The sequence below is a fragment of the Cimex lectularius genome, unplaced genomic scaffold, assembly GCF_000648675.2.
Source record: "Cimex lectularius strain Harlan isolate CLEC.00 unplaced genomic scaffold, Clec_2.1 scaffold37, whole genome shotgun sequence".
Classification (NCBI taxonomy): Eukaryota; Metazoa; Arthropoda; class Insecta; order Hemiptera; family Cimicidae; genus Cimex; species Cimex lectularius.
Genome location: NW_019392682.1, coordinates 1,981,476 through 2,006,737, shown reverse-complemented (window position 1 = coordinate 2,006,737; position 25,262 = coordinate 1,981,476). Strand labels below are relative to the sequence as shown.

The following is a 25,262-nucleotide window of genomic DNA, read 5'->3' as shown; positions in this document are numbered from 1 at the left end:
ATCGATAACAAACTAAATGGTCTTGTAAATTGATCAGCTTTAGTTATTTTTAAAAAAGAGGGCCAATATTAAATATTTCACAGTTATGGAATTTTCCAAATAATCCATTGAGTAAAGCCCTTACTCCACCTTTAAAAATTACATTTCCAATAGTTCATCGCCGTTAACAGGACGAACAGGGCTGTTGAGATAATTGAACTTGTTCCCGATGTTTACTCAAGTTTAATTGGCGGAGTGATGAGTTAGGAGAAGTGAGGGCAGAGATAAGGGTAGATTTGTCACAGGTCGGATACGAGACACCCCCACGACACAACTCCACCCATGATATCGACGACGACCAAGTTTTTCTTTGTGTACCATTATCCTCTGCTTTATTTTACGATAACCATCTGAATGTCATTTTGATTTGTTAAAACTAATGGCCTAGTAAAACCTGTTTTTAAACTTGACTAGGACATCAGAAACAATATTGAAAAGACTTTCATGATAAGCAAATGAAATTAACATTTATTGATTTCAAACATCAGATCAAAGTAATTATCTGATAAAAATCATGAATTATTTTGCTGCTATTATTTTGAATACTCTCAATACACATTAGTTGAACTTTTTTTTAACTAGTTCTTCACAGTATCTTTTTCCGCTTGGCAGACTTGAATTGAACGAAATCTGTTTGTTTCTGCCGACCTGGCTTTTCTTTCAACGTGATTGATGGAGTTTACCGATCAATATGTCAATTGTTGTGCCCGATCTCCTTTCCCGAACCCAAACAAGAATATATTTTTGGACACGGTTAGACTAAAATTAACCCTGGTTTAGAGACATAATCGTAATAGGGATAATGATGGTGAAAAAGGGGCGAAATAGGGGAGGGCTTTTCAACATAAAACTTGGATTAGTCCTAAGATCCATGACCTTGTACAAATCACTAAAGCTTAACTAGAACTAAAATTATCTCTTATCCTCTTTTCAAAAGAACGTAAAAAGAAAATATGCCGACAAAATCCGGATTTTTATTAAAAAGAATTTTTATGAATAATCGCCTTAAAAAGACCCTGGAACAAATCGTTACACTTCCTATTTTTTTTTGTGTAAATTATTTTAAAATTTCGGCGGTGCTTCATAAAGAAGGAAAGATCCCAGCTGATTTTCATGTGGCGATAATATTTTACGAAATTTTTTCACAAGACAACAATATCACACAAAATACACTATTTCACGTCTTTTACGTACTCTCACTCATAAAGCAGTATACATCATAAGAAGAAAAAAATCGAATCAACACAATGTTTTCAAGGTGAGTAAAATTCTCAAAGTGAAATTAAATTTTAACCATAAAAAAAACTCTGACAAGAGTTTTTTCTACCAAATAAAAGAAATTTGAACAGTATTTTAAACATTGTAAACAATATGAGCCAACAATGGTCCTTTCTTACCGAGAATCAACAGAAAAATCCAACAAAAAAATTTATTTTTGTCAGCATATAATGCATGTAATATGCATGTAACAGTGCATATTACAAAGATTGTATTTTTTAAAATTTACAAATAGGTAAATCAAATTGATAAATAAAAGCAGTGAAAAAAATACATAGACAAGTAATTAAAAAAATAATGTCTATACGGTTCTTATGCTTTCATTGCATAATATAACCACAAATATTAAATATACATAAATAAAAACATTTGGGATCTATGAACGGGTCAGGTTGTTTCAGTTCAAACTTAGCTGGTAGTTTAATTTTACCCTCTAAAGATAAAAAAAAACCAAGGCAATGTGCAAAGATTGGGGAATTGGCTTTACGGGGCAATGACTACAACGCCTAAAGCAGCTTTTTAACCACTGTTAAACTTCCCTCTATTGGAAAATTATAATAAATTATACAAGGAGAAGCAAGGAAAAGCTCATCATACTCTAAAAACAGTTTTATTCCGTAGGAATTAAACATTTCAGCCATGGACCGAAAATCACACACCCATTCTCAAAAATAGTGATATAGTCAAGGAAACATACTTTACATCTTATAAAGTTTTAACAAACTGCAAGGAGAAAAAAAACGAATAGGAAAATAAAATTCGATTTTATGGTTTACTGATTATTTGCAGGTCGTGAGATACGGTCTGGTGTGACGTAGGTTTCAGAAAAATATTTTCTCTATCGTACCAACGTTTCGATCTTTATTGAGATTATCTTCAGGGCCTGGGATTTATAAACATTGTTTAAATTTTACAAATACATGTAGGATGTGAAAACATGAATTTATACAATGCCAGAAATTTTAGATTAAACAAATAGAATGTATACAATGCTAGAAAATTTCTACAAAAAAATATAGTATGGTAGAAAATTTTAGATAAAAAACTGGATTTATACAATGATAGAAAATTTTCAATAAAAAAATAAATTTATGCAATGCTAGAAAATTTCTAAATTTAATTAAATTAATCCAATTTATTCTAAAATTTTCTAGCATTGTATAAATTCAATTTTTTAATCTAAAATTTTCTACATTGTATAAATTCATAATTTTAGCTAAAAATTTTCTAGCATTGCATAAATTCTGTTTTTTAAATCTAAAATTTTCTAGCATTGTATAAATTCATTTTTTTTAATCTAAAATTTTCTAGCATTGTATAAATCTTTTTTTTAATCTAAAATTTTCTAGCATTGTATAAATTCATTTTTTTTAATCTAAAATTGTCTAGTATTGTATAATTTTTTTAAAATCCAAAATTTTCTAGCCTTGTATAAATTCAATTTATTTATTTATTTTTAAATCTAAAATTTCTAGCATTGTATAAATTCATTCTTTTTTAAATCTAAAATTTTCTAGCATTGTATAAATTCATTCTTTTTTTAAATCTAAAATTTTCTACCATTGTATAAATTCACTTTTTTTCCACATCCTACATGCATTTGTCAAATTTAAACAATGTTAACAATTTTAGAATTAATACAATGCTAGAAAATTTTAGATAAAAAAATGAATTTATACAATGTTAGAACATTTTTGATTAAAAAAATGATTTAATACAATGCTAGAAAATTTTAGATTAAAAAATGAATTTATACAATGTTAGAACATTTTTGATTAGAAAAATGAATTTATACAATGCTAGAAAATTTTTGATTTAAAAAAATGAATTTATACAATGCTAGAAAATTTGAGATAAAAAAATGAATTTATACAATTCTAGAACATTTTTGCTTAAAAAAAATGAATTTATACAATGCTAGAACATTTTAGATTAAAAAATGATTTTATACATGCTAGAAAATTTGAGATAAAAAAATGAATTTATATAATGCTAGAATATTTTTGCTTAAAAAAATGAATTTATACATGCTAGAAGCTAGTTTCTTTGATAGATAAAATCTTTATCTTTTATGGAGGGTGCTTTTAGGTTTAGCATCCTCCTACTTGTAAAAGACACATTAGATATTTTCTTAGGGTTGATATTTAAACGTATTTTCTCATACAATCTTCTCACAATGTTTAGGGCGTTTTCGATCTGCCAAAGAAATGTTTTTATTGCAGACTTAATGGCATTAAAAATAATACCTTATTATGATTTAAAATTGTAATAAAAAAAGAACTTTACTCATCTTTTTATAGGTCGTTAAAAACGTACTTATCAGAATCCTCAAGTATAGTAGCTCAAAGCTTAAGAGTAACTAGCTAAAAGCTCTTTCGTTCTTATGATTCCGTTTTATTTTGAAAAATTCACCGTAGAACTTAGCTTTTGAAACGCACTTTTTCCTCCTCAGGCTACGATCCGTATCAAACACTTTAAAACACATAAGAAAATGTTCAAATTTGCCTGCGGTTGTGAAAAGGCCAGGAGGTGATCAGTGCACGAGCCCCCACTTCAGAGTGACAGTTTTGAACGGGGACACGAACACCGGACTTTACACATGCCTGGCATTGAAGCAGAACCCGGGGATCAGCGAGCTTAACATCCACGTATCGTCCAGGACGGCCAGCTTCGCCAATGATATAAAGTACATACCCGGAAGGGCAAACGTGAACATTTTTTACGGCGAAGCTCAGATCGAATCGTCTCTTAAGGTCAGATAAAATAATTATTTACTTAAGCTTATTGTCATATATAAAACATTACTAACATTAATATAATCCATGCTAATTTTTCAAACCAGAAAAGCTTTATAACGCATATATTTTCAATGCTCTAATCTCTTGTTCGAACACCTGCAGCTATCTTTTTTTTCCGAGCCAATTAGTATAATCACGTAGGCTTAGATTACAAAAGTGCCCCAGGGTAAGATTACCTTAAGAGGGAAAATATTTTTGGCCATTTACGCTCTAATCGATTTCGGCTATTTTCGAAGCCGCCTGGTCAAACGGAAACTATTAGATGTTGAAAAGGTTAAGTCAACGATTTTTCGGGTCAATCACGTTATTGTATTTTCAATGAATTCGAACAAGAAAATTCTTGAATGGAAATTCCCCTTTTTTCTACATGACAGGAGAAAACGATCGTGTTATTTTCTATTGCCAACTTAAAGTAATTAATTAAATTACAAATATTGTCAAAGGCCAATACTTCTAATGTATTTTTTATTATGCTCTTATGGGCACAAATAGAAAATAATCGTTATTTAAATAAATAATATTATTAAAGTAGGTTACTCCTGAAATATATTTCTAACATGATTTTTCTAAGTTTCAATTGTTTGTTAACCTTTCTCATGGATACAAATAGTACTAAAATACAGAAAAATCATATTCATTGTTTTTTATACCACAAAATGAAATTTTAACACCACCCTTACGAACCGCTGGTCTCATTCATAGGAAGGATATAAATCTTATAATTTTAAAAACTTGTTCAACAATCAGGTCCACTCAGACAAAAAAAAAACATATTCCTATTGCATATTTTAACCTTTATCAAAAATTATGCGTCTATTTTCAATGATCCTAAAATAAAATAAAATATGAATTATAATAAAATCCAAGGGAGTTATGAATTTTTAAAAGAAAATCGGATACAAAAAATTGCCCTAAGGTAATCAAACTTAAAAATTTATATTTCTCGTTTTCGATAAAAATTTGTATTGTAATTTCATAGGAGCTTTAAAAAATACTTAAAACGAATCCATTTTTTTCCAGAAACCTAAAATCTTTTTACTTATTTTACTCGAAACATTTGGTTTTTGTATCTTTTTATATGTTTAATCCAAAAGATTATAAAGAAACTACATATTATTGATTTTTTAAAAAAGCAATAAATTATATCTTTGAAATATACAGACCGTTGGTTCAGAATGAGTCTATGCTACGAGTTCTTGGAAAGCAGGACACGCTGGCGTCCCGCAAGGGAGCATTCTTGATCCAATCCTTTATATCATCTTATGTGTAGGATATATTGGAGAGTTTGTTTAAAGGTGCGCCTGCCTGAAAGAGGGCGCCACAAAAAGATGGATAGTTTTTCGCGGGTTCACCGAAACCTCTCGGGAGAGAAAAAACTATTTTCTTTCTTCTCTTTCGGGTCAACCACGTGAACTCGGGCAGTTACTTTCTTGTCTGTCCTAAATTTAAAATTCAATACTTTGTACCTCAGCATGCAGAAAAATTGTGTATAAAATCTTTGTTTTTTTATTGTTTCATATTTAAGTATATATTTTTTTCTGTTATTTTTCATATTTGAAGGATTTAATTAAATTTTGTTATTTTCTTTTCTTATATATACATTTTTTTGAGCAGATCCTCTTAGCTTCCATAAATACGGGTAGCGGAGCTTAAGAAAACTCAGAAAGCAACACCAACACAAACAACATACAAAACACCCAACATTTCACCTGTCAACAAAAAAGGCTCCACGGAGATGGAACCAAAAAATACACATTCCAAAAAAACCCACACGAACACCCAATCCTTCATCCTTCCATCAATCCTCAATCCTCCAAAATCAACCAAACCAACACATGTATCCCGATATTAGCATTCTTCACAATTCCAGGGATGAGAGCTCGTCAGAAAGCTCATCTCATATCATGAAATTACCTCAAAAAATACATAAATCATTTTTGAAAAATAGTACGTCTCCTACACTAGTAGAAAAAATAAAATCATTACCAATTTTCCAGCTATACCAGTCTGCAACAATTATAAAGTTTCTAACAGAACTAACACCAATCGCATTAAGAAATAGAAACAAGTTAAATTTTTTTAAGCTATTTTAGCAGACCAAGAAAGCGATTAAATGACTGCTCATTTCTTGTACAATGCCGTGGCTTTCAATAAAATAAATTTCGAGATATTTTCTGAGGCAGTGATCACGCATGGTCCAAAAAACAATATCTCCAAACAAAGGCACAGTCGATGGTCGCTCCGCAGGATGAGAACACTCCTCTCAGACAGTATATCGATTATCAAATAAAACTATTAAAATTATTCGGAAATCGTGAGATGCCGTCTGGTGTGATGTAGGTTTCAGAAAAACAATCACCACACATTATTAGGAGAAACGAATGAATATAAGAACGTTGCAGATTTAATTAAGGCAATTCACACAAAGTTTTTAATTTTAATGGGGAACACTGATAATATAAAATGTTATCAACATCTTTTTGATAAAGCAAACTTGCCTCTTAACACCCATAATCTATACTGCTGATCTACCTGTATAACAAACAAACCACCTACGAAGACAACAATTTTGTCCTCTAACTCGAATCGTATTGTTTTCTTCTCAAACTTTCTCCAACATCTAACAGCACTTTTATCGAGTGCCATTGCAAAAAGTTGAGGACAAGGCTGAAAGAAACGTGTAACCAGTGATTCACGTTATTCTTTCCCTCCACTGTCATCAACACCAAAGAAATACCGACTTGCATGAAGTCGAAATTTAGCTCTGTACATAGACAGCAGCCTGACATGGAAGACTTAACTACTTAACAGAAGACTTCAACAACTACGAAGATTCTAGTATTGAAATCCGTTTTAACCGTCAACACTAAAATAACCTTATGCAAGAGTTTACTTCGACCAGTTTGAACAGACGGCGTCCAGTGCATCAAATCCTTCCAATCAAAAATTCTCAGACAAATTGTCAAAGCTCCTTACCAAGACACTAACCTCATCATCCACAACGACCTGATTCCTTTTGCCCACGAACTGATCCCAATCGTAAATTTTTCACACTTCGATCCATCCTAACCATTCTGTTCGAGATGCCTGTATACACATTCCTATCCTGAAGATCCTGCCTTAATCGACGATGGCCTCGAGACCTCATTGCCCCTTAATCCCTCATAATGAGTGCCAAAATTGTCCATTTTTGGCCAGTTTATTCCCGCTTCGACACATTTTGTAATTTCTTTTCTTCCGAAATTTGTTAGGAGATTCTTGGATTGCCTGTGTCCAATGAGTGAATTCCATTGTTCCTTCATTTTCGTTTTGTCCTCCTGTCTGAGATACTCATTAATAGTTTAGGTTCCTATGCCACAGAAGGGTTCGAGTCCTATCAGCGGTGTAGCAGTTCTTTTCCTTGCAAGGGTGTCCGCTTTCTCGTTGCCTTCAACTCCCATGTATCCCGGGACCCTGCAGAGGCTGACTTTCTTCTGCGTACCTAATATATTCAATTTGGTTTTGCCGTTCAACACCACCTTTGAACTAATGATATTTGAGCTTAGTGCTTTGATGGCTGCTTGGCTATCTGACATGATAGAGTTCTTGTTTTTGTAACCTTTAGTCAACATAACCAATCTGTTCGAGCACGATATACACATTCCTATCCTGAGGATCCTGCCTTAGTACCTCGAAACCTCCTTGCCCATTAATCCCTCATACTGAGTGCCAATATTGGCCATTTTGGGTATGTTCATTGGAGGCTACCAGTATTAATGGTGTATAAACGAACTATGATCAAACTTGTAACATGTACTAATAGGCAACAACTAAAATTTAAAAAATAAATTACAAGAAGGTTCTTGAATCTAAACCTTTTTTTAAAACTCATTTCTCTGTAAAAGTTTTGTGTTGTTAGTGATATGATTACAAATCCTTTTCTCTAATGGTCTGGTGTAGAAGTGTAAACTTCATATAAGCCATTTATATTTTTGTGGTCAACTGACAAAGTTACTTCTTTGAATTAATTATTCTTTTTATGTAAGGTCTTGGTTGAGATAAAAAAAGTCAGTGTCATGAGCGGGATTCGAACCCACGACCATCGCCGCTGCTCTACCACTTGAGCTATCATAACTTCGATCTACTCGGACACCGACTCTCCATCTCAACCTAGAACCGTTCGAATTTTCCCTCTTTTTGCCATTTTTTCAAATGTCGTGTAATCAGGATTGGATTCTCAGCGTCTTATGAAGTGGCCAAGGGGAGCTGTTAGAGAAGTGATACTTCTTTTAATTGTTAAATATTAATCCATTTATTTTTTTGTGATCAATTGACCAAGTTACTTCTTTCTATTAATTACTCTTTTTATTTAAGGTGTTTGTTGAGATAAAAATTCGAATCCCGCTCGTTACACTGACTTTTTTGTCTGAACCAAGACCTTACATAAAAAGAATAATTAATTGAAACTTCATATACGCCTTTCTTCGATGAGGTCTGTTTTAATTAATTTTTTTTTTTTAAAGAGCATCTTGAAATAATAGACCTTATAGTAGTTTTTTTTCTACACAATCCAAAGAGGATGTATAAATGGGTTAAACGTGATAGAACCTTCAGGAAGAGTGTCGTCTTAGGGAAATTGACTTCAACGATTCAATTACCCCTGGTAAGGGATTTTGCGGCTAATAACATTCCAACCCCCGACTTCTCTATTGTGTATCGATTCTCCCTTTATTCGACAAGATACGCCAGAGTTACTTTTACTTGTAATAACCTGCGATCCTCTGTTGAAGAATTTCTGTTCTACAAGGATCGTGATGGAATGTTCAATCACTGGTTGTATATTCCGGTTGTAACGGTTGCCGTTGGAACACTGCATACATTTGTTTCTTGTTAATTGATCCCTGAGATACAACGAACTATATTAATCCATTCAATTGTCTTCTAAGATTCTAAATAAACTAGAAATATTTAAAAAAAAAATTAAAGGTGCACTATGTACTCATAAGAAAAGTTTATTTTATATTAGAACGTATTGACAATATTTCAGTTAGGCATTTTTAAGAGTTTATTATAATAAAATATGGCATTAAAAAGACAAAATCACATTCATTTTCAAATCGGCCGGGGTTTCGCATTATAACAGGGCTTTTAATTAATTTAGTTGAAGACGGTTTGAAGACAGACCGGGGGGCTTTTATATCGCGCAATTGAATTAAAACCCAAAACTCAATTGCGGCTAATTAAAATTGCTCTAATAACTAGAAATAATTAACTCACAAAATGGTCTCTCAGGGAGTTCAAGGTACATGATACCAGCACGAGTTAAAAACTCTCGGTGAATTGACCGTTTTCCAATCGGAAATGGCAAATAAAGAAAGTCAACAACGTATGTCACGATTTTCTGTTATGCTCCTCGGTAATAAGTACGTTTGTTATATTAAAAAAAAAACATTTAACAAATATGTACTGATTAGTAAACATTATAACAATGTAATCGCTTTCTGAGAGAATTTCAAAGACAACCCCATTTACATGTTAATTAACTTCATTAAATTCCTAAGATCTATTACCATACTTTACCTTTTAACAACAATGTATTTTTTGATCGATTGGCATTAATAAAGACAGCATTATGAAAAATTAAAAATATATAAAAAGAAAAAGTTTCATTATTTTGTAAAAAAAAAAAAACTGAATAATTATCCTCATTAGGTTTTTTAAAACGCAGAAATTGAATGAAAAGTATCTCGACTATTTTGTATTTCAAGTTTTATGAAATTGCCAGAATTTTTGTTTGGACGTTTTAAAACGTGAAAGATATTTGTGAATATTTTCTGTGAGCCTGTCGATAAAATATCCAGGCTGATTCCCCTTGAACAACAAAATCCTTATGGATTTTAAACAGTTTAATTATGTTTTGTATTATATATTCCAAGATTTAATTATTTATTATAGTCCCTAACGAAAGGATCAAATTAAACAAATGGAACATAGTAAATTGAACCGTCCACACTTTCTTTCTCTATTTATCCATCAATATTTATCTCTATAAGTATGTGGATATTCCTTTTTTGCTTTTGCACTCCCCTTTTATCTCTCTATCTCTTTAACTCACTCATCCTCATTCTATCACCAAACTCAACTTTCTCTCTCTCTCTCTCTCTCTCTCTCTCTCTCTCTCTCTCTCTCTCTCGCTCTATTTCTCTGTGCCTCCCCCTCACTCAAATGAACTGTTACTTATTTTCTTTCTTTCTTTTTCATTTACTCAACACTTCTCACTCACTCACACCCCTCTTTGGTACTCTCTGATTAACCATTACACAAAAATTCTCTCTCTCTCTCTCTTTTGCTCTCCTCCTCTTTCTCTCATTTTCCCTCTTTCCCTCTCTCTTTTGCTCATTGCCTTTTCTCTCATTCTCCCTCTATCTCTCTCTCTCTCTTTTGCTCTCTTCCTTTTCTCTCATTGTCCTTCACTGTCTCTCCCTTTTTCTCTGTCTCTCTTTTGCTCTCTTCCTTTTCTCTCATTCTCCCTCACTATCTCCCCTTCTCTATCTCTCTCTCTTTTGCTCTCTTCCTTTTCTCTCATTGTCCCTCACTGTCTCTCCCTTTTTCTCTGTCTCTCTCTTTTGCTCTCTTCCTTTTCTCTCTTTCTCCCTCCCTCTCTCTCTTTCTTTATTGCTCTCTTCCTCTTGTTCACATTTTCCCTTTATCTCTCATTCTCCCTCACACTCTCTCTACCTCTTTCATTCTCTCTCGTTTGCTCTCTTCCTTTTCTCTCATTGTCCCTCACTGTCTCTCCCTTTTTCTCTGTCTCTCTCTTTTGCGCTCTTCCTTTTCTCTCATTCTCCCTTACACTTTCACGCTCAATCTTTTTTGTTCTATTCCCATTTCGTTCATTCTGCCTCACTCCCTCTCTCCTTCTTTCTCTTGCTCCCTATCCATCTATCTATCCATCTATCGGTCTGTCTTTCCTACTCCACCGACCTCCTACTATATCTATTTATCATCCACCTATCTACTATCTATCAGTCTGTCTTTCCTACTCCCTTCCACTTCCCTCTCCATCATTTCATCTATCTATCAATCTATATATCTATTTATTTAACTATGTACCTTTCTCTATCTTGCTTTCTCTGTTCCGTTTGTATAATAAAGGACGTTCCTTCAAAAGGACCATTCCATTTAATGGCACATCATTAAGTTAAATAATTAATTACTTTCATGAAAACACATGCCTACACTTGAGCAGCTTCATCTTTATTCATCTCCAAAGAAAGTTTTGGAATGAAATTGACTAGAAGTGTCTTTAAGTCATGACAATAATTACATTATTTTTGTGTATCAAAATAGTAATAATAATCCTGCAATACACAAAGCTTACTTTTCAGTAAAGTTATTTTATATAACTTTTTAAAATATTATATAGAGTTTCATGGGTTTTGTCGTGATTCGAACCCTGAACTGCTTGCGCGGCAAATACTTGACGGACAACCAAACCATTTCACCATTGCGGTCATATTATAGATCATTATGTTATAACGATTTCCTTATAAATTATTTTATACAGTAATGGCCAGTATGATTTGTTTTTATACTGCAGGAGGCGAATTTAGCATTGGTAATTTCAAAGACTTGTACAAAAGATTCGGCGACAAATGAAGATGTTTTCTCCTCGGCCGAAGGTTTCCTGCGGGACGCCGCCAATGCTTGCAGTTTCGCTTGCCCGTTTGCAGTCATAGTCGTTGACGCGGCACCTTTAAATTATACCGTACCGTTTTTCTCAGGGGTAAACTGAAATTACTACTATACATGTATTTAATTGTTATTATGACGCGACGGTTTTAATTGCAGGTTTTCGCGCAACATGGTGCCATCAACACTTGCAGGGTGTTGGGAAACATGAACGTCCATTGTCTCCGAGCTCAGACGTATCTAGCCCGAAAACTCAACCTGGACCCGCATTCCTTGGCTGATCTAGTCGTCGTAGGTGGAGGCACTCCAGAGACAATAGTTCCGGTCATATCGTATATCGAGCCCGAAGGATTCCCCCTTCTCGTAAGTCGCAATTCCTTTGATTAAAATCACCAAATAATGTTTATACATTTTGAGTGTGTACGTATCTTGTGAATGACAAGAACAAGAATTTGAACAACATATTTCAAATGACTCATTTAAAACCGTAATTTTTTAGTTTTATGATTGAATTTTTACAACATTAATCAACTATATATTTTGCAAAAGGTTTAAACTATGTTTCATATTTATTTAAATTGACCTCAGGTTAATCCAGGTTGACTTATAAAGGCAAAATTGTGTTAGTGTGTGCCACATGACGAAAGAAGGTGAAGGTCGCTATTTCGCCTTGGCATTTAATTAAATTACCCTCTCTTTGAAATCTAAAATAGCAGCAAAAGCGCACTAATTTTGACAAAGGAGTCAAAAATAACTTTATTTTTTTAATAGCAAAAATATGGTAGTTAGGGAAAAAGTTTCATAGAACTTGTGTCCAATGGTCAAATATACTTAAAGTTTTTTTTTCAGCATAACAGCATTTACAGGGTGTACTTTTTAGATGACCCGGATACTCTTGGACAGATAACGTTATTTAAAAACCAAAAAGTACATATTTAATAGTATTTTTAGTCCTGTTACAAATTTTTACCCCGTTTTTTAAATATTTCTTGTCAGGGTACTTCAGAGGGTACTTTGAAATTTTGAAATGAGAACTTACACTTTTTTTTGTTAAATTGGTCAAAGAATAACGAATTTATGGCACAGAATGGGTACAACTTGGTAATGACATGGATAGTTGACTCGGGGGCTTTCCTATGCCAACTTTCGACAATTTCACCGATTGAGAATACCATTTGTGGTGAACTTGTATTAATCCGTCCAGAGGATGTTTGGGAGAACATTTTCTTCTACATCGAAAGGAACGTGAACCGTCTGTGCCTTCAGTGCCGCTCCTAAGCCATATCTGGCTCCTTGCAGCTTACTTGGCTTGCGCTGCTAATAGCTTTTTCGTTTATAGACGGAAGCTATGCTTATTATTTTTTCTCTGTTCTCTCATTTTCTCTTTTCCACAGACGGTCGCATCTCTACTCCACTTAACGAGCTCTTCGTCACAGTAAAACTGCGTCCGGGATGGGCCTCGCGGAGGCGGCTCGCTTGGGATTTAAATGGAGGAGGAATATGACTCGTATCGTCTTTGCTCTTCGTGTCTATTTAGGTTTCCAACCTTTTCTCTTCATTATTCGCTTCCAAAATTGTTGAGTCGTCTTTAGCCCAGCCGGCGAAAAAAGGAACGTGAACCGTCGATCTAAGCCCGAAGTCAAGACGAGAATGATACGGTTTAAAATTGAATGTTCTGAGGACATCTCTAATCCAATGAACCAACCCCAAATCCTTACAGTCTTTCAGTAAAAGTACTGTACATATCAACCGTTCTTGACGTGAAATGCGCACTCTTCCGCTCAATTTGACTGCCTGATAAAAAATTATTGAAGAATATTTAAAGTTCATGGAGGTATACAAAAGTTGGAATTTAGCTCTTATGCTTTTCATGTTGTCTAAATCCAAGACCAGTCGTTTAAACGATATCAAAACTATCATTGGCAAAACAAAGAAAAAATTAAGAACCAAAGTAAAAAAAAAAAATGAATTTCTTGGGACGATTAAATTAAACCGTTCTACCTTTTTAAAAAAAGTTACTTGACCTATTTCGAACAGGGTGTTCCTGTTGGTAGTTCTTGATGTTTCAAACATGCAGAGTACCTTTTTTTTTAATGTAACCGTCTATTGACTAAAAACTGCTAGCAGACTCCATCAACATAAGGTATTTGTTGAGATAAAAAAGTCAGTGCCACGAGCGGGATTCGAACCCACCTTTTCAATTTTCCCTACTTTTTGCCATTTTTCAACATTCACAAGGTGTGGTTGAGATGAGAAGTTGGTGTCCGAGTGGATCAAAGTCACGATAGTTCAAGTGGAAGAGCGGCGGCGTATTTAGCCGAAGGTCGTGGGTTCGAATCTTTTTTATCAAAACCTTACTTAGAGATTAATTAATTGAAAAGAACTTATTTGGTCAAACGTACCACGAAACCTAATCGATTCAAGATATTACTTTGAACATTCTGTGCCATAACTTTGTTACTCTTTGGCCTATTTAAAATCTCATTAAGCCATCGTTTTTAATATAAAAAATCCTTTAAATCAGTGAGTAAAAAAGGATAGGTTTTATTTAAAATTTCAAACTAGTACTGGATCTAAAATATCCAAACAACAAATATGTAAATAAAATGGATAATCATATAAAACTAGACTAAAAGATATTAATTTCGTATTTTTTTGGTTTTTCAATATTTGATGGTCAAGAAAAATTCAACCGGGCCATCTAAAAAGGACACCCAGTATACTATTTTCCCCCCTTTTGTTTGTTTATGTGAAAATAAGTAATTGAGTGATAATGATTTGTCGTTGTAAAGTTAAAATCGTAGATCATAACTAAATCCAAACTTTTTTACTTATTGATCTTCCAATTTTCGTTGACCTAATTTAAATGAGTGAGCCAAAGCATTATTATTCATTATTGAAACTGTAAATCCGTAATGTTTTATACGAATGCCTCATTGAACCATTTGATTTAATTTTCGCTTCCTTTCGAAAAACAGGTTAAATAAATGCTAATTCATTGAATGATGAAATACAAAGTTGTTTCTATCGACTGATTGGATTCTTGGAACAGAGGTGATCGATCCGGCGCTGAATAGAATATCATACATCACCGAAGAACCCTTGGAGTTGTCTGCGGCGACACACTTAAATTTGGATCAATAGCCAATAACCCAACAATGCTTGCTTCTCGACATCTTTTATTGTAAAAGTTTTAATCACAAATCAGATCGAGTCCACTTAAAAATAAAATAAAGTTGAAACACAAAATACACCGTTCGAAAAAATAATCACCGGATCTGACCGCATTCATCCTTTTAAGGCCCAGTAAAAACACATTTAATTTCTTCATAATAAAACCGTATGTACTATTATCAGCTCTTTGTAAAAAAAAAACTATTGAAATTTTTTTTAACATTTCTCCATTTCAAAAGGCTGCATGTTGCGCGGCACTTACAGTCATCGCTAAACACTTGTCTAGCCGGAGGTAATTCGCCAACTTGGAAATGTCCTCAATTTGGAAACATCGATTTCCGTTTGTCCAAGGCAAATTATTATCACGTAAGATTCGGTAAAGGTGATCGAGTCATGATAGGCGGGATAGAACGTTAATAAAAATAAGAATTAAAAAAAAAAGTTTGTACTTCACAATGAAAATGTGGGGTTCGACTTTTATAACGTAATATAGCCGTAGAGAGAGAGAGGGAAAGAGAGAGAAAGAGGAGAGGGGGAGAGAATGAGAGTGAGAGTGAGAGAGAGAGAGAGAGAGAGAGAGAGAGAGAGAGAGTGAGAGGAAGTTATAGAGAGAGGGAGGGAAACAGAGGGAGAGTGAGAGGAATTGATAGAGAGGAGGAGGGAAACAGAGGGAGAGAGAGAGAGAGAGAGAGAGAGAGAGAGAGAGAGAGAGAGGGAGAGGGAGAGAGTGTGAGAGAAATCTGGCGAAAAGAGTGGATCAGTTAAAAATAAAAAAGAGAGAGAGAAAGAGAGAGAGAGAGTGGGAGAGAAGGTGAGAGTGAGGAAGAGAGAGAGAGAGTGAGAGAGATGTACAGAAAGATAAACGGACTGAGTCCAGGAAAAGCACATAAAAAGTAATAAGACAGGAAGAATGAGAAACAAAGAGGATAGGGGAAAAAAGAAGAGAGGGCTAAACAAATAGTGAAAAACATACAAACCTAGAGTGTGAGAGAGAGAAAGAAAGAGAGAGAAAGATATTGAGAGAGAGGAAGGGTGTGAAAGAGAGGGTGATATACAGAAAGACAAGCGGACAAGACAAGAAAAGGCATTAAAAATAATAAAACAGAAAGGGTGAGAAAGAAGAAGGGCGTAGTGAAGAAAGGGAGAGAGTGTGATGTAAATAAAGGAAGAAATAGTGACAGACAAACAATCCTGAGAGAGAAAGATAGAAATCTACAGAAATATAAACGGACAGAGACAGAGAAAGACACATAAAAAAATAGAGGACAGAAAGGGAGAAAAGGAAGAAAAATAAAAAAAAAGTGAAATAGTGGACACGAGTAGTTGACACAAATTTTGACCTAGCGAAACGTCTAGGCCTCAAACCATCAATTTTGCAAGCTGAGATCCAATGATATAGAATATATAACATAAAACATAAACATAGTATATAAACATCAAGATAAGATGTCATTCATGCAAAAATAAATAATAAATACATTTCATTACAGAAAATCGATCAGAATAGAAAACACAAAATGATTTGTCACTTTAAATAATTAAATCCTCACGAGTTCATGGCCTACTGTCGTTTTCGTAGACAGTCAGTTATATTTAAAAGTAAAGAGCTGAATATTCCAGTAACAGGTTTATTTGTTTAGGTGTAAGTCAAGAACAATCGATTCATGTTGAATTTTGCGTTTTATATAATCAATCGATCGAGAATTGTTCTTCGAAGTCAGTTCGTTGACGTCTCTTTGAATTAGAATCTTAATTTAATGTTGTTATTTTATTAGGAACGGCACCTCCAGTTTTCCAAGTTTGTCCTCTCAAGGGAATAACCCGATTAAAGGCTTAATTAATCCTTCTATTTGTATCAATTTAGACCTCGGTGGATCGCTACCAGTTCGTTCTGCCGTCAATCACAGACGGCTCCGTCCCAATGGAGATGGCCATTTGAAATAGCAAAGTCGCGAGGGATGATGATTAACGGGATTCCACGAGGGAATGGAGAACTGCCCGTTAATAATCCAAGGTAATAACTGATACAAATCAATGGTAAACTTGGGACGTGTTCCATTGTACGACCGCTTATCTGCACATGTTCATGGCATGTTTACAACTCCTAGGACGTTATGGAATTGGAATTTCGCTCAACCATTTAGTCAAGAATCGACCAGCATCGACATTGGCCTGATCTTATTTAATATATACATCCGTTTCATTATTTTACCTAACAACTTTAAGAATTTTAAAACGAATGATTAACCATCAATCTCGGGAATAATTTTGTTTTCTAAGCTTAGGTGGCAAATTTCTATTGGATATGGGATGATCGACTTCGAATATTTTACTCTACTGCCGTTTCAAGATTACGCGCTATGGCTTCACCACTTCTTCAGTGAGAAACTGCCTCCTCAGAAATGTATCCATATCCAATTAGAATTTTCCATATATTTCCATTTTTTAATAGGATGGATCGGAATGGATAGGACCAATTGGCTTTTCGATATTCACAAAACACATAACATCCAATAACAATAATAATCGTACAAAGGCGTGAATGTATTTATTTGTGCGAATGTATAATAGAAGTTAGTTTTAAGATAGATTGTAGTTTTCATACATTGGGGCTGAAATGCCCTAGCTTTCGAAAGCCCCCGTTGGATCTTAACCTCATTGGTTGGAACTACTGGATGTCTGGCTTAAGGGAGATATTAGCCACCCAGCCTCAGAATCTCCCCTGAGGTTCAGTCCCTAGGATCAGCACATTGGGAAATGACAAACCTTTGGTCCTGAATTACCTGATACATTTTTTCAGCTCTAACCCGCTGTATATTTCTTTTCCAGACCGATCCAATGGAAATGATCCAAGAGATAAAACAACTGGAGAAAGTGGACAAACTGCACTTCAACATCCAAGACGGGGCTATTGTGCGGTCGCGAGGTCTGACGAAGCTGGCCTCGGCCATTTTGTCTGGTATTAACGAAATAATTCATAAACTAAACTTTTCTCTAAGCTACAAAAAAAACATTGATGAGTTAGAATGGATGTTTTGGTTTTGTTCGTTCATTTTTGCAGTTCCGGTGTTTAAATCGGGTTCCCTCTTCTATTCCATACCTCCTCTATCTATTTATAAGTAGTAATGACCCTGTTTTTCTTCCCATTTCAAAAAAAAAACTTTGTGATCGTCATTGATCAGTCCTGGATGCTCATATTTCCCAGATTAACCGCTTCAGCTTTCTCACCCGCCATCAGTGTCGTCGTGCCAACCATTTCCACGTTAGTAGGCGTTAAAATTTCCTTATTTATTCTACCCCACTTTGATTATGGTCGTGCAGTTTTCAGAAAATAAGCTTAAACATCATATGAATTGTTTTGTACGTTTTATCAACGGCTCCATAAGGAATGCAGAATTAATTCCACGTAAATGATCTGTATAACAAATTGGGTTATACAATCCTTATTGCAAGCAATTCTTCTTAGGATTCCTTTCTCTATCAGATGTCTTTCTATTCCCCTAACTACGTACATACAGAGAACTACTTCGTGGAGACTATCCTTCCTCATCTGGGATGAAAACTGAAATTCTCTCTTTCCCTCTATCTCTGTATNCTCTCTCTCTCTCTCTCTCTCTCTCTCTCTCCCTCGCTCACTCTCTCTCTCGCTCTATCTTCATCTCTATCTATCTACCTCTCTTGCTCAATCTTTCTATCTCATTCGCTAAGATTGTTTGTACATCACTATTTCGTTCTTTTTATCACCCCTTCCCTTTCTCTCCTTTCCACCGAGAGAGGAGAGAAAGACAGAATAGGAGTGAGAGAGAGAGAGAGAGAAGACCGAGCGAGAGAGAGAGAGAGAGAGAGAGAGAGAGAGAGAGAGAGAGAGAGAGAGAGAGAGAGAGAGGTTTATACGGACCGACCGAGACAAAGAAAGAGACAAAAAGACAAAATGGTTTAGGAAAAAGGTAAAAGGATAAATGTGTTAATGAGATAGTGTGTAAGAAAGAGGGCTAGAGAGATAGAGGGGGAGAAAGAGAGAGAAAGAAAATACGAGGGAGAAAAAAGCTGTAGTTGGATAATTGAACAATAACGGGACAGCAAGTGAACACCAAGATAAGGAACTTGGTAAATTTTTATAGCTGTTATTTATTAAAAAAAATAGCATATTTTGAAAAAGCTCAAGTAGCAATGAAGTTAAATACATGTCAATTAGTCTATCTGGGAATTTGTAATTTGTTGTATGTTTAATTTATTGAATGTTAAATGATTGTCAGGAGAGAAAACGATAAGTATAAGTTGTCTCAAAGGAGATTTAGGGTGATAACTGTGAAAAATTGAGTATTAAACGGATAGTTTTAGATAGATAGGTTATATAGATAGGTAGTATTTAACTTTTAAAGGACCGACCCGATCGAAGAATAAAACAAAACAAATCTTATCCATTTTTATACTTTATTTTCATTTCTTCATTTCAGGGATGTCGGGTAAGAAAGTCAAAGGGTGTGCGTTCGTGCGGACGTCCGACCCACTCGGCGTCAAGTATTTCTCCGTTCCTGTCGAGTTCGGAAGCTGCGGGGTGGAAAAAAACCTCGGCCTGCCGAAGCTCTCCCAAGCCGAGCTGGAATCTTTGGACGAAGCGATCATCATTTTATCCGAAGAAATTGCCCTGGGAGAAAAACACATCCCGCCCCCTTGGGACTTCCCCGTGGCCCACTTGCCTGCAAAAACGACTGATGTGCACATCAAAGTCGAATGCCAACCGCCTAACTCAAAGCAATTCTCATTTTGACCCGTATACGTTTTACTTTCGTTCCATTAACAGATCACTTTTCAAAAATCATGTGTTTATTTATTTTAACGTAACACTTTAAAACGTAACAAAAAGTTGAAACTACGGTAAAATCTATATATCTGAATTTAGTCCCTTTAACTATGACTCCTCACTGGTGCAGCCAGGATTCAAGTGTGTAGGTGATTTTTAAAATCTAGTGACCTTGTGTCATTGACAATAAAAGTAAAATTTAAAAGTTGGGAACATTTTACCATCGTCGGTATTGTTTAGCGCCGAGACATAACACGAACTGGAGCGTTTCAGCAAAATGGTGGTAGGCTGTTGTCTGGGTACTTGGACAGAGGTCTGCAGGTTAAGGAAAAGGTGGACAAAGCGGCTAAGGCCGTAACATTCCATCTCCGGACTTAACCGCCGCCTTCCCTTTGATGCTTAATATGCAATAAAACGTGATTAAAAGAAGGTGGCTCTCACGTATCAAGAGCACTGTCCTCGGTGGTTGGACGTCCACGGAAGGTGGACATCGGAGGTTCTGTCCTTAGAAGACGTCATTTCCACACTTTTTGGCCATGCACGCGTATGTGTCCGGCATATAGCGAAAGTTTCTCGATGTGTCCCACCTAATTGGCTCTGAATAGAGAGCGTGTAGGAATATTACCCGCTGTAAGAATCATCCTTGTGCACGTTAGCGGGTACCTGAATTTCCTGTTCCTTTTCGAGGGCACAGAGTTATTTTATTAAATAGAATTGCTTTTGTGTAACTTGAGAGTGAATGTACTTGTTGGCGTGAGTGTGTAGTGAAAGAGAATTGATGCTGGAATATTGAATACCCCATCGACCCTCTATTAGGTCTTTTTTTAATTAATTTTTTTACGAGGGTTCGCAACAGCAGATGTCATCTCAACCCTCAGGATGCAGGTGTTTTCGGAAAAAGAAAGCTCGTTTGTAAGTATGTCGGGCTCGAATGCAGGGCCGCTGGATTCGAACACAGGACCTTTACCTTGAGCGTGATGTCATGTGAACGCCTGAGAGGACCATATTCGACCAAAACACACAGAGTTCCACGGCTCTCATTTGCTTGAGAACACACCCATTGGTTTATGGACGATTGGTCTGCTGTACTTTTTACAGATGCGTGTAAATTTGCTCCACCATCTCAAGATGGGCGTGAAAGGGTGTGGAGAAGGCGAAATAAAAGGTACGAAGCTTCTAATTTTTCCCAGAGTCAACCTTTTCAACGAAGCTCAGTGGTACGGGCGTGAATTTCAATGGAGAATCGCCCAGAGTTGGTCGTTGTTCGTGGAAGGTCTTTGACGGCCACTCGGTATGTGGATGAAATTTTGTAACATCATGCGTTAACATGAGGGTCTTATCCTGGCCATCCCGTTCTCCAGACTTGAACTCCATCGAACATTTATGAGATAACCTCAAAAGACGAATAAGAGCACGTCCATCACTTCCTGATAAACTCCAACAAAGAGACATTTCCAGACTGGTACAAAGTATGCTAAGGCGTCTTCGAGATGTAATTGAGGCAAGAGGAGGAAATGTTAATTATAAATCTAATTAAAATAAATTTTATCTGTCCGTCTTTTTTATTTTTCATTTTCCTTCGCAATTTACTTTTTTTGAACTTTTTGAGAAAAATACTCAATTATTAAACGTTAAAAAACGTGAAAATTTTATTAATATATAAAAATATAAACAAATCAAGCTATATTTCATGTGGGTGGAATTTTTTGACTGACAGTGTATAATAATTTATTATAAAATTATAATTCTGTTGTGGCCTACTCGCATAAGAAGTTTTTTAAAAAGTTTTATTAAGTAAGTAATATACAGGGTGCCTTTTTTTAAATGCGCCAGAAGGTTTTACATATTTTTTGAAAACAAAAAAAGTGACCAATGGTAACCCGCCTTACATTTTTGCGCAGATTCTAAAACCGTCGCCATTTTTTTCGACGTGTTTACAAATGTTCAAAAAATAGGATGAGACCCTATATCTGGCTGAAAGTTAACTAAAGATTGAAAAACACCTCGATCGTTAAGAATTAAAAAAACAGAATTATGTGTGGTGATAATTATTTAGAAATCGTGAGATGCGATTTGGTGTGATGTAGGTTTCAGAAAAAATATCCAACTGGCACTCTCAACACGACACGCAAGAATGGCACAATTACACAGAAGACAAACACTTTGAGCTCTGAAGATGATCTCAATAAAGACCGAAACGTTGGGACGGTAAAGAAAATGTTTTTCTGAAACCTACATCACACCAGACCGCATCTCACGATTTCTAAATAATCAACAGAATTATGTTTAATCGGATATTGAAAATTATTGAAATAGTCTTTACTCAAAAGTTATTCTACAATAATTCTTTCCTCTCGATTATTGTCAAATATGTAAATCCAAGCCCATTCTTTTTTATAAATTTATTTAAAAATTTTTATATAGTTTGTGTACAAAGTTAAATTTTTTGCGTTATATAATTATTTAACGGATTTAAAAAATAAAGCAATTTTAACGATTTTGTTGTTTGGCTTTGAGTAAAGACAACAAAACCATTAGGTTAACTATCGAGACATCATAATCAATAAGGAACATCACGTAAGACACTGCTAATTTGGATTAATAGGCGTTAAGCGTAAACATAGTGTAATTGGGCCACGTACAAAGGAGTCACCATTAAGTTCTCTTCTGGCAAGGGTTATTGATCTCTAGGATTGTACACAACCTGGAAGATTTATAGTCACCGGCTCAGAAGACGCAGTCGGTCAGATTTATGCCCTTTCATTTATTTTTCCAATCGAGTAGAATTTTCTTATAAACAAGACGGTGAGTTTGGACCTGAAAGCCCACGACGTTTTTTCTCCAAAACTTATTTTCTCAGACAAAATAGACTCTTTTGCTATTTATATTCACCTAAAATTTAGTTGAAATTTGGTTAAAAACTCTGGTGGAGTTTACTTACCTCTCACATAAGCTCTTTTTCTCTCAAAAGGAGAGTAAGTTATGGAGGAGACCTATAAAAGGCGTAATGACGCGGCTATTCCGACTTGATAGCATTTTCATTGTTTCATCCTCCAGCCATGATTTCCCATAAGACAGGACGGACACAACATTGAATTACACCCACAGCACCCTTTCAATTATTCAACCGTTTCAACAGACCATTATTCAACTATTAAGCACTTAGAACTCGTGTGTTGGAGGAACTTTTTTTCTAGTTTCTTTTACCAAAACGATGACAAGAGCGTGGACAAGGTTCTTTTGTTTACTCTGTGCAAGGAGGCGTCTAAAGAGCATTTGAGAGATATAAGATAGATGAGTGGACAAAGTTATTGTTAACATTTAACGAGCCAAGAGACAACTATCAATTAGTTTGCTATGTTGTGACTTGTTCTGACACAGCCTAAAGCAAAACAAAAACAACAAGGAAAAAGTTAGGGTGAGATATGGAGAAAAGGGAGAGAGAATAACTCGTAGACCCACAGAGAGAAAATAGTACGAAACAAAAGGCGAGAAAGAAAGGGTAAGGAAGAAAAATTTAAAAAATACAATAAGCGAAAAGGCTGCAGTGCTTGGTAAATACCAGATCGTTTCCTTGTATACTCAACATCATCATTAAAGCCAAAGTGGAGAACAAAGCGAAGGGCAAAACATTTGAAATTGAGAATACAAGTGATCGATTTTAGGCACTTCTCAAAGTTTTATCATTGAAATGTTCAACATTTCACGGCGAAAATCAGTCTTAATCGATTACAATACTATTTTAAAAGTTAGTAGTATGGCCGCGGATTTTTCGTGGTAAATTGTCAGTTAGAAAAGTCCAGACTGATTTAACTAATTAAATTTTTCCAATTTTGAACAAATAGAATATTCTTTTATAGTAAAAGTTAATTGCATCAAGGGCCATTTTATTTTCCCTTTCGAACGGGACAAATTAGAACAGAGGGAGAAAATAATAGCTGGAACTGACATCCAATTGAATTCTGTTGGAATAGTCCGTTTATCTTCCTCGGTTTTTGGAGTTCTAAAATTTCTAACATTCAGTTATACACAAAATTTTAAACTTTCTCTGTTGCTTTAAATGTTCGAATTTTCCCCGTTTTTGCCATATTGAAAAATTATAATATCAATCTATTTAAATCTCAGTCAATAGTGCAAATCAACGGTGAAATGTTGAAACAAGGCGTTCAAACGATTGACGTCGATCTTTCCATCTTTTCGATTAAATTTTGCAAATTTTGACCAGTCATTTTCAAATCAAGGACCACCAGTCACGATGGTTTAGCATAAACGCCGCCCCGTGAAACTATGTGTTGTTTTTTAAAAATTACTTTCAATCGATAAACAGGGAGAGACAGTGGATACATAGATAGAAAGATAAATAGATTAGTAAATGTAAATGAAGATTAGTAGATGAATAAACTCCTGCTAGAGAAAATTAAATTGAGAATTGAAGTTTATTTATATCTAGCTTTCAAAACTAGACTCATGGACCTTTCTTGCATTTAACGAGCATTCGTACATAGAAATAAAGTTTACATAATCCAAAATACAAAACAGGTGTAATAAAAATATAACTTTTTTAATATCTACATATAAACTGACAAATTCCGCCCACTTGTATTATAACTTGATTTGTATATATTTTCATATATTAATCAAAATTTCACATTTTTTAACTTTTAATAATGGAGTGTTTGTCTAAAAAAGTTAAAAAAATGTAAATTGCTAACGAAACTGAAAAATTAAAAAAACTTAAAACAGACGGATAAAATTTGTTAGAATTTTGTTTTAGTTTTTTCATTCACATTTCAATATCGCTTATTTCCTCCTCTTGCCTTAATTACATCTGGAAGACGCCTGGGCATACTTTGTACCTTTTTCAATCTTTAGTTAAGTTTCAGCCAGATATAGGGTCTCTTCTTATTTTTTGAACATTTGGAAACACGTCGAAAAAAAGTGGCGACGGTTTTAGAATCTGCGCAAAAATGTAAGGGGGGTTACCATTCGTCACTTTTTTTGTATTCAAAAAATATGTAAAACCTTCTGGCGCATTTAAAAAAAGGCACCCTGTATATTACTTACTTAATAAAACTTTAAAAAAAAAAAAACTTCCTATGCGAGTAGGCCACAACAGAATTATAATTTTATAATAAATTATTAAACACTGTCAGTCAAAAAATTCCACCCACATGAAATATAACTTGATTTGTATATATTTTTATATATTAATAAAATTTTCACGTTTTTTAACGTTTAATAATTGAGTATTTTTCTCAAAAAGTTCAAAAAAAGTAAATTGCGAAGGAAAATGAAAAATAAAAAAGACGGACAGATAAAATTTATTTTAATTAGATTTTTAATTAACATTTCCTCCTCTTGCCTTAATTACATCTCGAAGACGCCTCGGCATACTTTGTACCAGTCTGGAAATGTCTCTTTGTTGGAGGTTAGCCCATTCTTCACGAAGAGTCCTTTTTAGATGGTGGAGTTTATCAGGAAGTGATGGACGTGCTCTT

At 34.7% G+C, this 25,262-nt stretch overlaps 2 protein-coding genes across 2 annotated transcripts in view; one reads left to right on the top strand and one right to left on the bottom strand.

The window, feature by feature from the left end:
• The window catches only part of LOC106665519 (cylicin-1), an 81,801-nt gene that overhangs the window by 37,835 nt on the left and 18,704 nt on the right, over positions 1-25,262 (bottom strand). The gene's annotated exons all lie outside the window — the stretch shown is intronic.
• Positions 1,124-19,782, top strand: LOC106665520 (malate dehydrogenase, mitochondrial-like). The gene is made up of 6 exons (XM_014391982.2): positions 1,124-1,297; positions 3,770-4,070; positions 11,695-11,880; positions 11,946-12,149; positions 17,790-17,919; positions 19,418-19,782. Exons 1-6 carry the CDS (start codon positions 1,287-1,289, stop codon positions 19,729-19,731), a joined length of 1,146 nt encoding a protein of 381 aa, XP_014247468.1. The 5' UTR covers positions 1,124-1,286; the 3' UTR covers positions 19,732-19,782.